This window comes from Anas platyrhynchos, chromosome 11 (assembly GCF_047663525.1).
Source record: "Anas platyrhynchos isolate ZD024472 breed Pekin duck chromosome 11, IASCAAS_PekinDuck_T2T, whole genome shotgun sequence".
NCBI lineage: Eukaryota > Metazoa > Chordata > Aves > Anseriformes > Anatidae > Anas > Anas platyrhynchos.
This window is the reverse complement of record NC_092597.1, coordinates 15,196,188-15,209,761: the sequence shown is the minus strand read 5'-3', so window position 1 is coordinate 15,209,761 and position 13,574 is coordinate 15,196,188. Positions and strand designations below refer to the sequence as shown.

The 13,574-nt window shown below is 42.9% G+C and overlaps 1 protein-coding gene and 1 long non-coding RNA gene across 2 annotated transcripts in view; one reads left to right on the top strand and one right to left on the bottom strand.

Moving 5' to 3' along the window:
• HDGFL3 (HDGF like 3) overlaps positions 1–13,549 on the top strand; it is a 39,013-nt gene extending 25,464 nt beyond the window's left edge. The window contains exons 4-6 of the mRNA XM_038185038.2: positions 1,312–1,470; positions 3,055–3,201; positions 11,205–13,549. Coding sequence (XP_038040966.1) covers positions 1,312–1,470; positions 3,055–3,201; positions 11,205–11,210 — 312 coding nt within the window. The 3' untranslated portion in view covers positions 11,211–13,549. The remainder of the gene's footprint in view (positions 1–1,311; positions 1,471–3,054; positions 3,202–11,204) is intronic.
• On the bottom strand, positions 4–2,330 carry LOC140003408 (uncharacterized). The gene is made up of 3 exons (XR_011811956.1): positions 2,177–2,330; positions 1,531–1,706; positions 4–1,215 (listed from the first exon to the last, which is right to left on the bottom strand). It is a non-coding gene; the product is annotated as an uncharacterized lncRNA (long non-coding RNA).
• Positions 13,550–13,574: the final 25 nt, after the last annotated feature.

The window sequence follows — 13,574 nt, the reverse complement described above, 5'->3', positions numbered from 1 at the left end:
CTCTTCTATTCCTCCTTATCTTTCTTATTTTCTTTGAAGACTTCTTATCTATGTAAACATTGTATGAGTGATGATGGAAGGTCTTGGTTTTGGTGGAGCTAGAAAGTTTCTCAGCTGGTGATTAGAGTGTAATCATATAGTATAAAGACAACTGTGGTCCTGCACTGGGTGACAAATTGAACTTTAATCATACTGCAGGGCCCTTTGCTTTCTGTGATATTCTGGGGTGGCAAAGTGGAAAGTTCTGCAGCAGATTTAACTGAATTAAAAATGGAAGGTTTTGTTTACTCCACTATAAACATGACTTCTTCTTTCTGTTGTTTATTTTTATATCAAGTTCAGTGTATTTTACACAGACCTTAAGGTCACTGCACTTTTGATTTTTACATTGGTATGTATAACACACAGAACGCCACTGACAAAGTAGTGAGGGGTGAGAAGGTGGAGGTTTAGGCTGCTGTTACCAGATAATAGCTGCTGTACAACAGCTCTCCCTGTTGGATATCAGGAGCAAAAAGTGAGTGCAGCTGGGGAGGGAGAAGAGTAGTCAATGTAGTCGGTGGGCTGTATAAAACCAGAGAACTTAGCTCATTAAAAAAGTGTGGTCCTTTGAAGATAGAAATCACCTCCAAAAGACGGCGAACACCTATTACATTATTAGCACAAAACCTTACAAACCAAAGATACGGACCACCTGCAGACAAGCTGCTGCCCCTCTCTGTTCCTGTTTCACATTTTCAGCCCTACAGATGTTTTGCATACGCTTGCGGATTTAAAAAAAAAATCTAGTGAATAGTCTGTGGGAGATGAACTGTCAAAGAGCTCTCTGCCTTTTGGTCAGTGTTTGCTTTTTCCTAACACAAAGGTCTTGCCCTTTGAGGGAGTTTGTAACAGCCGTCTTTTCTCCTGAATAAGTCTGTCCTAAATGCAGCCAAAGTCTAGAAGTTTCCATAGTTTTGCCCAAAAAGTTACATGCCAGATCTCTCCACTGAACAACCCTTGGTTCTCTAGCAAATGCATTTCTGTTATCAGATCTTCTGTACCTGTTTAAGTCCTTCAGAACATACTATCCCAGGATCTGCATCTGATAACTGTTTTCAAATGGTGACTGAGAAAATTACCTTTACAGCCCTTTCTCTTGGTAATTGTAAGAATAACTGGGGCTCCTCCTGTCTAGAACGTTTAAAGTGCAAGCTCTCTATTCCCAGTGTTTCTCTGTAAATACAGAACAAAAATTAAGTGGTAGCTTTTAGTGATATTTTTGTTGTTTATATTATTATTATTATTATTATCATTATTGTTACTTTAAAGGCAATTCAGCAACAGAGCTCATCAGAAACTGAGGGAGAAGGAGGAAATACAGCAGATGCCAGTAGTGAGGAGGAAGGTGATCGGGTAGAAGAGGATGGAAAAGGCAAAAGAAAGAATGAAAAAGCAGGCTCAAAACGAAAAAAATCCTACACTTCAAAGGTTATCTTCTGAGTTTTTCTATTGTTACCCATATGCATTAATAACCAAGTCACTGTGTACCTTGTGGCTATCTGTCCTTCCTTCTTTAGTGTTTTGATTCCAGTACTGTAATGATGGTGTTCAAACAGGCCCTTGATGGTGTAGACAGCCTTGGTGAGACAGCAGTTGAAATACTCTGCCCTGTTCTTGTGCCCACACTTTGAGAAGGCATAAGAATGGGAAGGAGTTCAGAAGATCTGTAAAGAAAATCCATGCAAAGTTAGCCTCAAGGTTCTCAGATCTTCAAGAAACAGAGAAATTTGATAAGCTCAGATAGGGATTTCCCCATAAAGAACAATAAAAATGCTTTAGAAGTGTGCCTCCTGTGAGACATAAGTTCAGGGTTGGTCCCTGTCTGGGAGAATTCAAGATTACCTCTCCCATCCCCAGCGTGAGTGCCCAAGATGCCGTAATAAATGGTAGGGTAGGGTCAGATGTGCTCAGTTCCTCCTGCTGTAGCTGTGCTTAAAACACTTCAGTACAGGATACAGAACAGGAGAGAGAAAGAGCTAATTCTGTAATCAGGGAGTAGGGTACTTAATTAGTAGATAACAGACTTACATTACAGTGTCTGCCTACCCTGTGAATATCTCAGTAACCACAAAGATAAGAAAGCTAAGAGTAGCGGGTCTCAGACTGCCTTATAATGGCTGGTCAATGTAATCACCTGTGTACGTGGCAATTTGGGGATCAAATACATTCCTCTTGTCACCTGGGTGGTAGGGAGTGACATTATAGTCACTTCTCCAGCTCCATGCACACCTCCAGGTCTGTCCTTTGCTTAAAAAATGGTGGAAGGTGTGGCAGTCACACTCCTTCACATTCATGTTATTCTTCTGAAAGTGAAAAATAAATGAAATGAAAAGGAGCAAGTAGACAATCTAATCCAGGCTTAATTTAGGGGGGGGAGCAAGAGTTTTTGTGGTTCATCTACTGAACAAAATGTTTTAAGTAATTTCACCCTCTTTGTGTGTTTTACATTAGAAATTCAGGTCTGGTCTACCATCTTCTTTCCAGAAGACTCTGGGCAAACAGAGGATTAGGAAAATGGTGGCTTAATGCCACAATTTATCCTTTTGTACTGTAGAATTGCATAACATAAAGGGAGCAGGAAAGATATATTGGTTCCACATGGCTTTAATGTTAATATATTAAAGCTGACAGCACTAAAAAAACTATGGAAAGCAGTTCTGCTAATGTTATTCTCATTTTACATCTCTGTGTTTAATCAAAACTTTTGTCAAGCTGGCACCATCTGTTTCATTAACTAGCAAAACCTACAGGTGACCCAACACTAATACCCACCTCCTATTACTGTGTCTGTCTTACAGTCAACTATGCTGCCAGCCTGTGTTGAACACAGAATATCTGCTTTTGCTCCAGCTACTTAATCTGAGAAATGCTTTTCACCCTGCATTTCCTACCCAGTATTCACCTTGAACAATGAAGCACATGATCAGGCAGCATTGCAGATATGTTACAAAAATGTCTTTCTATGGCTGAAGCTTTGTTTTTGCTTTATAACTTTGTTGTCAATCATTTTAGAAATCCTCCAAGCAGTCACGGAAATCTCCTGGAGATGAAGATGATAAGGACTGCAAAGAGGAAGAAAATAAGAGCAGCTCTGATGCTGGGGACGCAGGCAACGACACAAGAAACACTTCTTCAGATTTGCAGAAAACCAGTGAAGGGGTAATCTTTCATTAATATGATTCACTTCACATGCACTTTGCTACCACTGGGCTCTGAAGTTGGGGTGAAAGGTGTTGTGCTGCAGTGTGTATACCACATGCAGATCTTTTCATATTGTGTTTAAGTGCTCAGAATGTGTCTAGAACAGAAACATGGGGTTTCTGTTCCATGTTCTCCCCTGGTACAGATTTTGCTCTAGGGAAATGACTGAATGAGGAAAGATACTACAAGCACTGTTTTGTTCCAACACTTGCATGGATGTCAGCTGAGAGTAACTTTTGAAAACCATGAGCTGGAATGATACAAAACTGATGTGAGCGCAGAATCAGACTGTTTGCACAATGCATTTTGGCTCACTAAACAGTGGGAACCTGCTTATCCTTTCACACTTGTTTGAAACCTGTGTAAATCCCACTGACTTCTTTAGAGTTCATGAGGTTTCCTGTGCGCGCTACAGAGTCTGTATACTTTGGGTTTTAGGGCTGATCCTGGCTTAGGATAGGGTCTTCCAAGGAAAGGGTCTGCTGTATATAATGGTATAAAAGTACATATATATGATCATATAGATAGTGTATTTGTAATTGTATTCAGTTTCAGACAGTCTGTGTGTTTGTGTCAGTCGTGTGCTTGTGTCAGTATTATTTCGTGACCACGGCAACAGAAAGGAAGGCTGCTAAGCAGGGTATTGGCATGGGAATTGGTTAACCGTCAGCCTCCTTTAACAACCAGTACTATTTCTGTGCCTTCAGAGCAACACAAGCCTCCGTGCTCCAGCACTTACAGCTCCTCTCAGAACCAGTTCCTTTCTGGTACCCATGCCAGGGCCCTGCCATGTGGCCAGCAGCCGGGCTGGGCTGTCACAGGAGCTGCTGAGTGACACAAATTCCCAGGTGTAGGAGGGAGCCAGCCAGCACAGGCTCTCATCTGACATTGCTGAGGTGCCTTAGCACCCAGCTGCATGCTCAGCCTCAACCCTTTCTCACAAAACACAACCTCTGGGGAGCTGCTGTCATCTCGTGCTTAAGACTTTCCCCAGAGCTTCCTGTCCCCTTGTCTTTCTGAGGTACTGAGTGTCTGTTTTGTGGCTCTTGGCCTTATGAAGACTTTGGTGTGTGGCTTCTGGGGCCTGGACCCTCTCGTTCACTCCGAAGGAGCTGCTGGCCTGAGCCACAGACAGGTGCAAGGAGCCACTGCACCCAGCTACACCTTCCCAACACCTCACCCACATAACCTGAGAGTCTGGGGCTGATGTATGTTGTGAGTGCACAGTGTGTGTGTTGGTCATTGTTGTGGTTTAACCCAGCCAGCCACACACACCACACAGCTGTTCACTCACCTTCCCCCCTCCCTCTCTGGGATGGGGGAGAGAAACGGGAAAGTGGAGCCTGTGAGTTGAGTTTATTAAGACAGAAAAATAATAATAACAGTGATGATAATAGTACTAGGAATAATAATGTGTACGAAACAAGTGATGCACGGTGCTATTGCTCACCATCCGCTGACCAGTGCCCAGCCTAACCCCGAGCAGTCCGGCCCTCCTTCCCCAGCTAGCCACCCCTATATATTGTTCAGCATGACTTCAGATGGTATGGAATACCCCTTTGGCTGGTTTGGGTCAGCTGCTCTGGGTCTGTCCCCTCCCAGCTCTTGCTGCACCCCCAGCCTGCCCGTTGGCAGGATAGACTTAGAAGCTGAAACATCCTTGGCTTGGTGTAAGCACTGCTCTGCAACAATTAAAGCATCAGCATGTTATCAGCACTCTTCTCATCCTAAGCCAAAACATAGCACCCTACCAGCTACTAGGAAGAAAATTAACTCTGTCCTAACTGAAACCAGGACAGTCATGTTCTGGTTAGTTAACCCTGTGACACTTTCATATCCTCAGAGAGGTATTGGTATGAAAAACCTGGCCATGAGCTCTGTCTGAGGTGGCAGGAGGCCTGAGGCAGGTGCTCTGAGGTTCAGGAGGGCCTGCTTTGTTTCCCAGGTTTGTAGCGATGACAGGGGATGTCTGTGAACTTCAGGCATGTTCTTGTAAGGACCAAATGCTTACTGAGTTAGGTCAGTCACAGATTAAGTGGCTAAAAAGTCGCACAGTGTTGGCTCTGTGGCTGGTGATATTCATATAGCGCTTTCTTCTGTATGTGACATGCTTGTAGCTGCTGGTTTAGGAGCCCAGCGTGCTAAATGCCGTGCTGCTCTGCAGCATTTTCAGGACTGCAGATATCTCAGCCCCTGTGCTGAAATGCAGTCAACAGTCTGTGTGCCCTGCCTGCCAGCACGAACTCTGCAGAAATATTCACGGTAAACATTGTACCCACGTGAGGAGTTGACTCTGCTCTGACCTCTGCAACCCCAGCGTTCAGGCTCAACATCACGCATGAATGACCAGTCTTTAACCAGATCTCTGATGCTTTTGATATTATGGGAAAGGTGAAGTTTTAGTAGCAGGTACAAGAAGAGGTGGTTTTAAGGGCAGCTGAAGATCAAAGTACTGCCAGGTTTGCAGGAATACACATCCTGATCCAAATATTTTACCTTGGGCCCATTTCTGCTGCAAACTCGGCATTTCGCTTGTAAAACCTCTTCTGCATTTGCAGTGCAGTTCTCTCTCAGGACCACGAGGAGACACTCCATGTCTCTGTGTCCTCAAAGCCAGACCAGGTGTCTGTTTAGAAAGTATCCTTCATCAGGCACAAGGCACTTGGGGAAAGAGGAATCAGGATTTTTTTTCAGTTTGCATTACACAGGCAGGCAGTCACGTAGCTCATGGCTAGTTGCTTTCTGGTTCTGCCAGGGGCCCTGAGCTCCTCCGGCCCACACACTCGGACTTCTCTCCGGTGCAAAGGAAGGTGGAAAAGGCCAACGCATGCCTTCGGAGTTGGGGTGCTCTCCTTGTTGTTCACACCCACTAATCCGAACCACATCCAGGTCAGATAGAGGACACGGTCATAGGTGAAATCCTATAAAAACGTCTTTAAAATCGTGTAGGCTGTGAGGAAAGCACACTACGGATAATGCCCAGTGTGAGGAAAATGGGCTTCCCCCTCGCACCCAGCGCTGTGAGGCCGGGCGGGCTCGGGCCGTTCGGCCATAAGATGGCGCCAAGAGCACACCGAGATGGAGGTGGGTGCAGGCCGCGCCCCCGGTCCCAAAGGCATCAGGGGGCTGCGTGAGACTGGCACCAGAAGAGAGCTTGTTTCAAGGTTGCTCGTTGAGAGTTGCTGTGAAGGCAAAGAGGAAAGAAAAGCAAGAGCTCGGAGCTCAGATCTCAAAGACAGGCGTGTCTCCTCCTGTACTGGTTTTACTGCTGTGACCGGCCGCTCGGAGGAGGACTCACAGTGGAAGCTGTGAGGGGCCGTGGCTGTGAGCTCAGGCACCCCGCGTAGTGCTCCCCAGGGCTGCTCTGCACCTCCCAGTGCCTGACCAGGCACAGCTGGCTAAAAGACACGAGTTTTTCTCTTAATAATAATGAGGTAGTGGTTATGTTTTATAATCCCCACATTGCAAGCTAAAGGCACATCTCCCCTTTCCGTGTCAGAGGGAACCTTGTCTTTTAATCATGCTCTTAACCTCAGCATTATGGGGATCTTCATGAAGGGTTAACTGCTGAAGTCAAATGATTGCAGGAGCATCTTCACCTCTACTTTTTTAATGAAATTTCTAACCTCCAGGTGGTAGAGGAAAGCTTAGAAATGTGAAGTGATGGCTTCCTAAAGACTCAAAACCCAGAGCAAATAAAAGTACTTCCAAAGCTATGATGATTTTTTTCAGCCAATTTCATACTTTTCAAGGGCTCAACTCATGATTTTTTTTTATCCCTGGGGTTGACAAAACTGCTTTTTTTCTTATCTTTTCTTATCTTAGTTTCTCTACCATTCTTGAGAACTGCAAATACTCTCATCATAAAAGACGTGAGCTTCCTCAGACTCAGCCAACTTAAAATTGCATCATGCCACCACTACCTGGTTCTCAGTTTCTTTCCCTCACTGCTGTTGTTTAGCTGATTCCCTTGCTAAAAAGATATAAAGCCCGAACCTCAGGGTTTTATTATCTAATATTAATTAACTAATAATATGTTAACTAAGACGGACCATCCCACAGCTTGCTCAAATCAAGTCACAGACCCCCCATGGCAGTCCTCTGCTGTTAAATATTAAATTGTCTTGCCTGTCTCAAAATACCACATAAACGGAATACTCCTGTGGAAAGGTATTCATGGCTCTGTATTGTTTACTTTCTATGGTGCAGAATTAGCTCATAAATCAGTGAATTCATGGCAGCAGATTTACATTCCACATTTAAATCTCTTGTGACTTGTGTGTTTGGTTCTTGGCTGGCATAACTCTGAAACGTTGTAACTGAATACCTAAATCGCTTTTTACTTCCAATACTCTGGATACCCGTAAAATGACATTTGAAAGCTGACTGTAGTCTCTAACTTATAAGGAAGTATTTGAATGTTAAGGCCAGCACTTAGGGTATGGGGCAAGTTTTTCTTTCAGTATTTGTTATTTTAGTTACTAGTCCAGACACTGGCTTGGTAAGCGAGGCATTCTGTTCGGGTGAGCCTGCCTTCCATTTGTGTGAGGGGGCACGGTTGCCTTTCAGGAGGTGAATGATACTACTGAGTCTAAGAAAAGTACTAGATTTGTTGGAAATGAAATACATTTTTTGGTCCTGGTACAGCCAGGATATTGAAGTGGAGTAAAGGACTCTGATCTTTTTACTCACACTGACAATCAGTTAACATGGGAGTCAGTGGATCTATTTGTGGAGGCAACTGCTTGCCAGCATGAATAAGGGGATCAAAATCTGGTCCAAGATTACTGCCATCTGATACTATTGCAATTGGGGGAACATATTTAAAACAGCCTGTGTCCAAGACATATTTTTTGTTGTGATGTTTGTGGGGTAGCAACAATTGCAGTTACTGCTGTAAAAGAAAAGTGTTACAGCCATACTGGCCAGAGAAATACAGGTTCATTTCTGATGTGGTTTTGAGATGTTTGGTTCCTTAGCTTTTCCTTCTTTATTTCTCAAGAATTACATTGGCTAGACTGCGTAACAGTTTTGGGGTTTCACCAACATGAAAAGCATAGCATTTAGGGCTCTATTGTATGTAAAAGCATTATGTTGGCATTCGTCCAGAGAACTAAAATAGAATATGTGTTTCTGTCTGATTTTTTTTTTCCAGGAATTAGGTAAATTAGAAGTCACCTCTCCAAAAAAAACATTTGTAAAAATGCACAATAAGACTTTTGGTGTAAAAACTACCTAGTGACATACTCTCAACTGGCATAAAGAGGTGCGCTGTCTGCTGCCTTCACGCAGCTCAGAACAGCACTGCTCAGTAAGGCAATGAGACGTAATTCAGGGGAAACATAAATGTCTGAAGCAGCTGGTATAGATGAAATACACTATCTGCATCTCTGTCTACATTGGATTCTGTAACCATTTTGATCTCAAACCAGCATGGAATAACAACAACTGTAAAGAGCAAGTAAAAAATTATCCTTCTGCCCATCCAACAAGACCTAAAGTACAAGGTGGCTGAGTTGCCAGGTACTATCATGTAAGGAATTTTCAGTGCCAGAAAAAACAAGGCAATACGGAGGTTTAGCTTTATTCCCTGCTCTCTGTACTCCCAGTCCTGTTACAGCTCCAAGCTCCATTTTATGGCTGACTGCAATCTTTCACTTGCATCACCCAGATTCTGTGCTGTTTCTTCTGTGTGCAGCAGCGCTGGCCAGTGCAGCACACGTTGTACCCTGCCTTACAGTAAAGCTGAGTGGTGTGCTCAAACAAAGATGATGTGAGGTGATCTGCTTCTGAAGAGAAGTGAAACCATGGAGACCATGGAAACTGCTCGGCTGCGCCGCATCCTTGTTCAGCGGCCGATGAGGGAGCTGGCAGCGCGTGCTGCCCGAGCAGATGAAGGAGCCTCAAGAGGCCCAGGTTCTCATCCCAGGGGCTGCGTGCGTGTGGGGAGCAGAGATTTGCTGGCTTCTTTGACAGCTGGGAGCACGTGTGGAAGACAAAACCTGTGTTGTGGTGGAAGAGCCTCCTGCAAATTGCTGAAGTGCTAGAGGATGATTTGCATACCTGGCTCTTTGTTCTCCCTCCTGTGCTGTGCTGTGGCTCTACAGACACATCTGTGAGGCAGGGTAGTGCAGCTATTAGCATTTGCAGCGTGCCACGTGAGCAGGGTGCTTACCCAGTCTGCTGGCAGTAGCCCAGAGGGGCCTTGTTGTTAATAAGTGCAAAGCTTTAATACTCTGAAAGGATGGCTCTCCTTATGGGGTCTGAGAGGGATGCTGCAGGGACCGGCTGTTTGAACACCCATCCTGCCTGTCAGAGCTGCCTAGCAGCTGCCATTAAGAACTGGAGTCAAAGGCATGGCTCGATTGCTTAATCATTTATAGTTGCCTTAATGGGTGTCTGCACCTCCCTCTGAAGGGAACAGAAGTGGCAGTGAACCCTTCCAAGCCACGTCTCCAAAGCATCTGTAATAATCATCTCACCGACTCTTAAACAGGGGAGAGGAGGTCAGTGGAAGCGTGGTGCTGTGGATGAACTCCACCGCTGCACTTCTCGAGGGGAGGCAGGGCTCAGGCAGTTTCTTGTAAGACATCACTACGCGCATGAGCATTTTTTAATAAGTAACCCCTTATCATGTGTTGTTAGTCAGGATGTACCGGGACCTCCCACACGGAAGGTGCAGGTTTCCATTACTTACTCTTTGCGCTGCACTAGTTTGCAACCCCCTTGTTGTAGGACAGAAAAGCCAGACTGAGCAGAGCCCTTAGTTCAGAGGTGCAGCAGCCAGATTGGGACCCCGGGCTGCTAAGTGGGTGCTGGTATGCGCTGATCCTCTTGGGCAGAGGAGTGCAGCCTGTTCTAGTCGTGGCATCACATGCAGCAGGCATGAGGGCCAAAGTGGGAGAGAACTTAGGCAGCAAACTGCTTGTGCAGGGCTGTTAAAATGCCTTCTTTGCATATTTTCTTCCAGATCCTGTGTAAAATGAAAATTCCATCACCCCTAGTGGATTCAACCTGTCCCCCTCCCACCCCTTATTCCTTGATGTTGGCTTTGTTTCTTGGACGACCACTCCAGTTACATTACTAGTGCCTTCATACTGCTTGTGTGTTGTGTTTTTTTCCGCCTGTCAGGGTGTGGGCAGACCAGCATTCACATCCTGGGTTCTTTACAAAGGAGAAGGGAGATCTTGATCGGGGCTGGGTAGTCACGTAGCATTGCGTGACCTCACATTGTTCGGCAAAAGTAGTGGGTCCGTGCGCCTGTAGGTGTCTGGCTGCCTCTGTTTAATGTGAAGAAACTGAGACTGGGAGACACTTGCCATGGTGACATGAGGACAATCTGATCCCATTCTCATTGATGTCAGTGGAAGCAGGAGCTGACCTTGACTTGGTCATAAAGGGGGAGCTTCTTCCTTTTCTGTCATCACCTTACAGTGAACTCAAGCCAAACTATTTTGTTTTCAGAAGTAACATTCAGACATCTTAGCTATGAAAACTGTTTACCTTTCCTTTTGCTTGTTAAGTGTTCGTTTGTTTGAACGAGAGTGTTCTCATCACAAGGTCTTCAGTGCCAGAGCTTTTGCTTGAAGCCTGTCGATATTGGTGATCTAGCCAAGTGGGAAAATGCGAGATTCGGTTGTGCGTGTGAAGTGTCCTACAAGATTTACAATTAAGTGACTGAGGAAGCCAAAAAACAACCCACATACATGACTTGAGTTACTTAGTTGATATAGCTCTAAATGTTTACTCTTAAACTGTGCTCTTTAATGTCTTGGAGTGGTATGTTTAGTTGATGTAACATAAGCAGTTTTCTCTAGAAAAAAAGTTCTGTTTAAACAGACCAGGCAACTGCTTGTACCTGTGACTTTGAAGTAGAATAATAAGGCATTAATTATATTCAAGTTTGTTGCAATGTGCTTTTTCTTACATTAAATGTGATTTTTTTTCTTTTTCTCTTTCAGACTTAACCAACATAATGACTGCTGAATATTAAGGGAAAACACAAGAAGGTTCCATGTTTGGTTGTCTAATATTCTTGGATTTGATATGAGTCACCACATCTGTTCATTAGTATCATCAGCAGCATCCCAGTTTGTATGCACATTATTCACATTCCTATCTGTTGTGTTTGCAGAAATGACATTTTACCCTTTTTTCTAAGGGTTACTTTACAATTTTCATATTATTTGGTTGCATGAAGTTGCCCTTTACCAGTGGCTGAGGTTTATGAAGATATCGCATACTTGAACATGTTTAGATTCCTTTTCTAAACAGAAAAGGTGTAACTCCAAATTGTATCATTCTAAATCAGCATTTTTAAAAAACAAGTAGAAACGAGTCCCTTTCATACAATACTACAATCTCTTCCACCTACAAACATAATTTTAAATTTCCCTGTATCCATACTTTCTTGATTTTTGATCAGTTTACAACATAAAAGAAAAAATCTTTTTCAGTTGAGATCACCACAAAGTTCAATAATGTAATAAAATACCTTTCCTTATTAGAAGTACCTAGCTAGTTATACTCTTAATACTTCTCAAAATCATGATGTAATGTACACTATCTGACTTAGTTCCTATATGTGAAGTTAGTGAAAGTCTTTTTGTGTTTCTTTAGATTAATACAAGGATTTTTTCCAATGCCAACACAATTTGAAATCATTCATTTGGATGCTTTCCATTTTTAAGCTTACTGTGATATAGAACCCTATGGGAAACCAAAAGAAAACATCAATTTTAATTAATGAAAGGCTTAAAAAAGGATGCTGTCATTCTGGCTTTTTTTTCCTTTTGGAAATAGAACTAGACTAGTAAGTAAGCATTCCAAATCCATTATTCTGTGTACATTATTGTTGCTATTGTGATAATAGAGATTTTTATTTATTTTTATGCCAGCTTTTATTGTGGAAACATATTTAGTCTGGTTTTATCAATCCTTGTTATGCTTGTCCTTGGAACATCTTTTGCGTATTCAAGGTTTGTAGTTGACGAGTTTACTGTAAAAAACTAAAAAAAAAAAAAAAAACACAACAAAAAAACATAAAATGAAACAAAAAGAAAACAAAAAAATGTATTGTTTTTACAGAATAAATTTATTGGAATGTGTATTGGGAGTAAGGTTTGAGGTTGTAAGCAACTAAGTTAGCGTCATATTTGGCTTCATACGTGTAATAATGTGAGGTATTAATGTAAGTCAAGTATTAAAGCAAAACATTCTGTTAACATGAGTTGACCATAATAGATACAAGTGCAGGTGAGATCTTTATTTTTTCTGTACTTTGCCTTTTCTGGATAACAGGAGGTTATTAAATTCACCTTGAATGTATTCAAAGTTTCTTTAAAAACATTAGAAGTAACACTGGAGGCTCAAATATCTGTGAGACAGCATGTCCTGTTACAGCCCGATAGCTCGGGGGGTTTCTTGGGAGGACGTAAGGGGTTGGAGCTGGCCCAAATTCTAACATATGTGAAAGGAGTCCACACCAGGGAGGTTGGGTGCTTGAAGGAAACCCTTGCCTAAGTTTTTTTTTTTACCAAGAACCATTGACTGAGATGTGTTGTGGTTATTTTGGACCTATCCCTTTGGCTGGAGGTATAACACCATGGGTTCTCTCCTCTGAGCACTGCTGTGGCTACACCTCAGTGTTCAGCTGGAGAGCATCAAAGCATGAATTTCTTGCTGCTCTGAAAGTCCCCTTGTATAGAGTGCAACATGCATGCGCATGAGCTGATGCTTTCTTGTTACTGATTAGATTTAAAAAGAAAACTGAAATTCCCTAAATCAAAACACCCAAAATTCAGTGTCCCAAAATAAAGTGTTTGCAGCTAAAATGTATCAGCTAATTTCATCTGCAAGAAAGGCACAAAGTGTACTGCTTTTAGTGTAAATACACATAGAAGTCGTATAAATAGTTGTAATTGCAAATGGAAACATAAACCACACAAAGCGAGCTCTCTGTGTATGCTGCTACTTGTTCGTGACCTAACACCATTAGCAAAAGTAGCTGCACAGAGAAGCACAGCAGCAGAACCTCTTGGGAAACGCATGCTGTTTTGTCAGGCCTGATTGTTCACAGCAGTGAGCACTCCGTGCCCAGTGCAGAAATGCAGGTAAGCACATGCTTAACTTCCAGCACATGAGTAGTCCTTGCAGAGGTGAATCCTTTAAAGTATTAACAAAATTATATGATTTGCATATGGAGTCTTACCATAACAGTTGATTGCTTCTTAAAAGATTTCTTGGGATTTTTAACGAGGCTGACCCACAAGACATACTTTTTGACAAATAAAACGTGTGCATGTTACAGAGTTATGTACGTTACTTTTTGA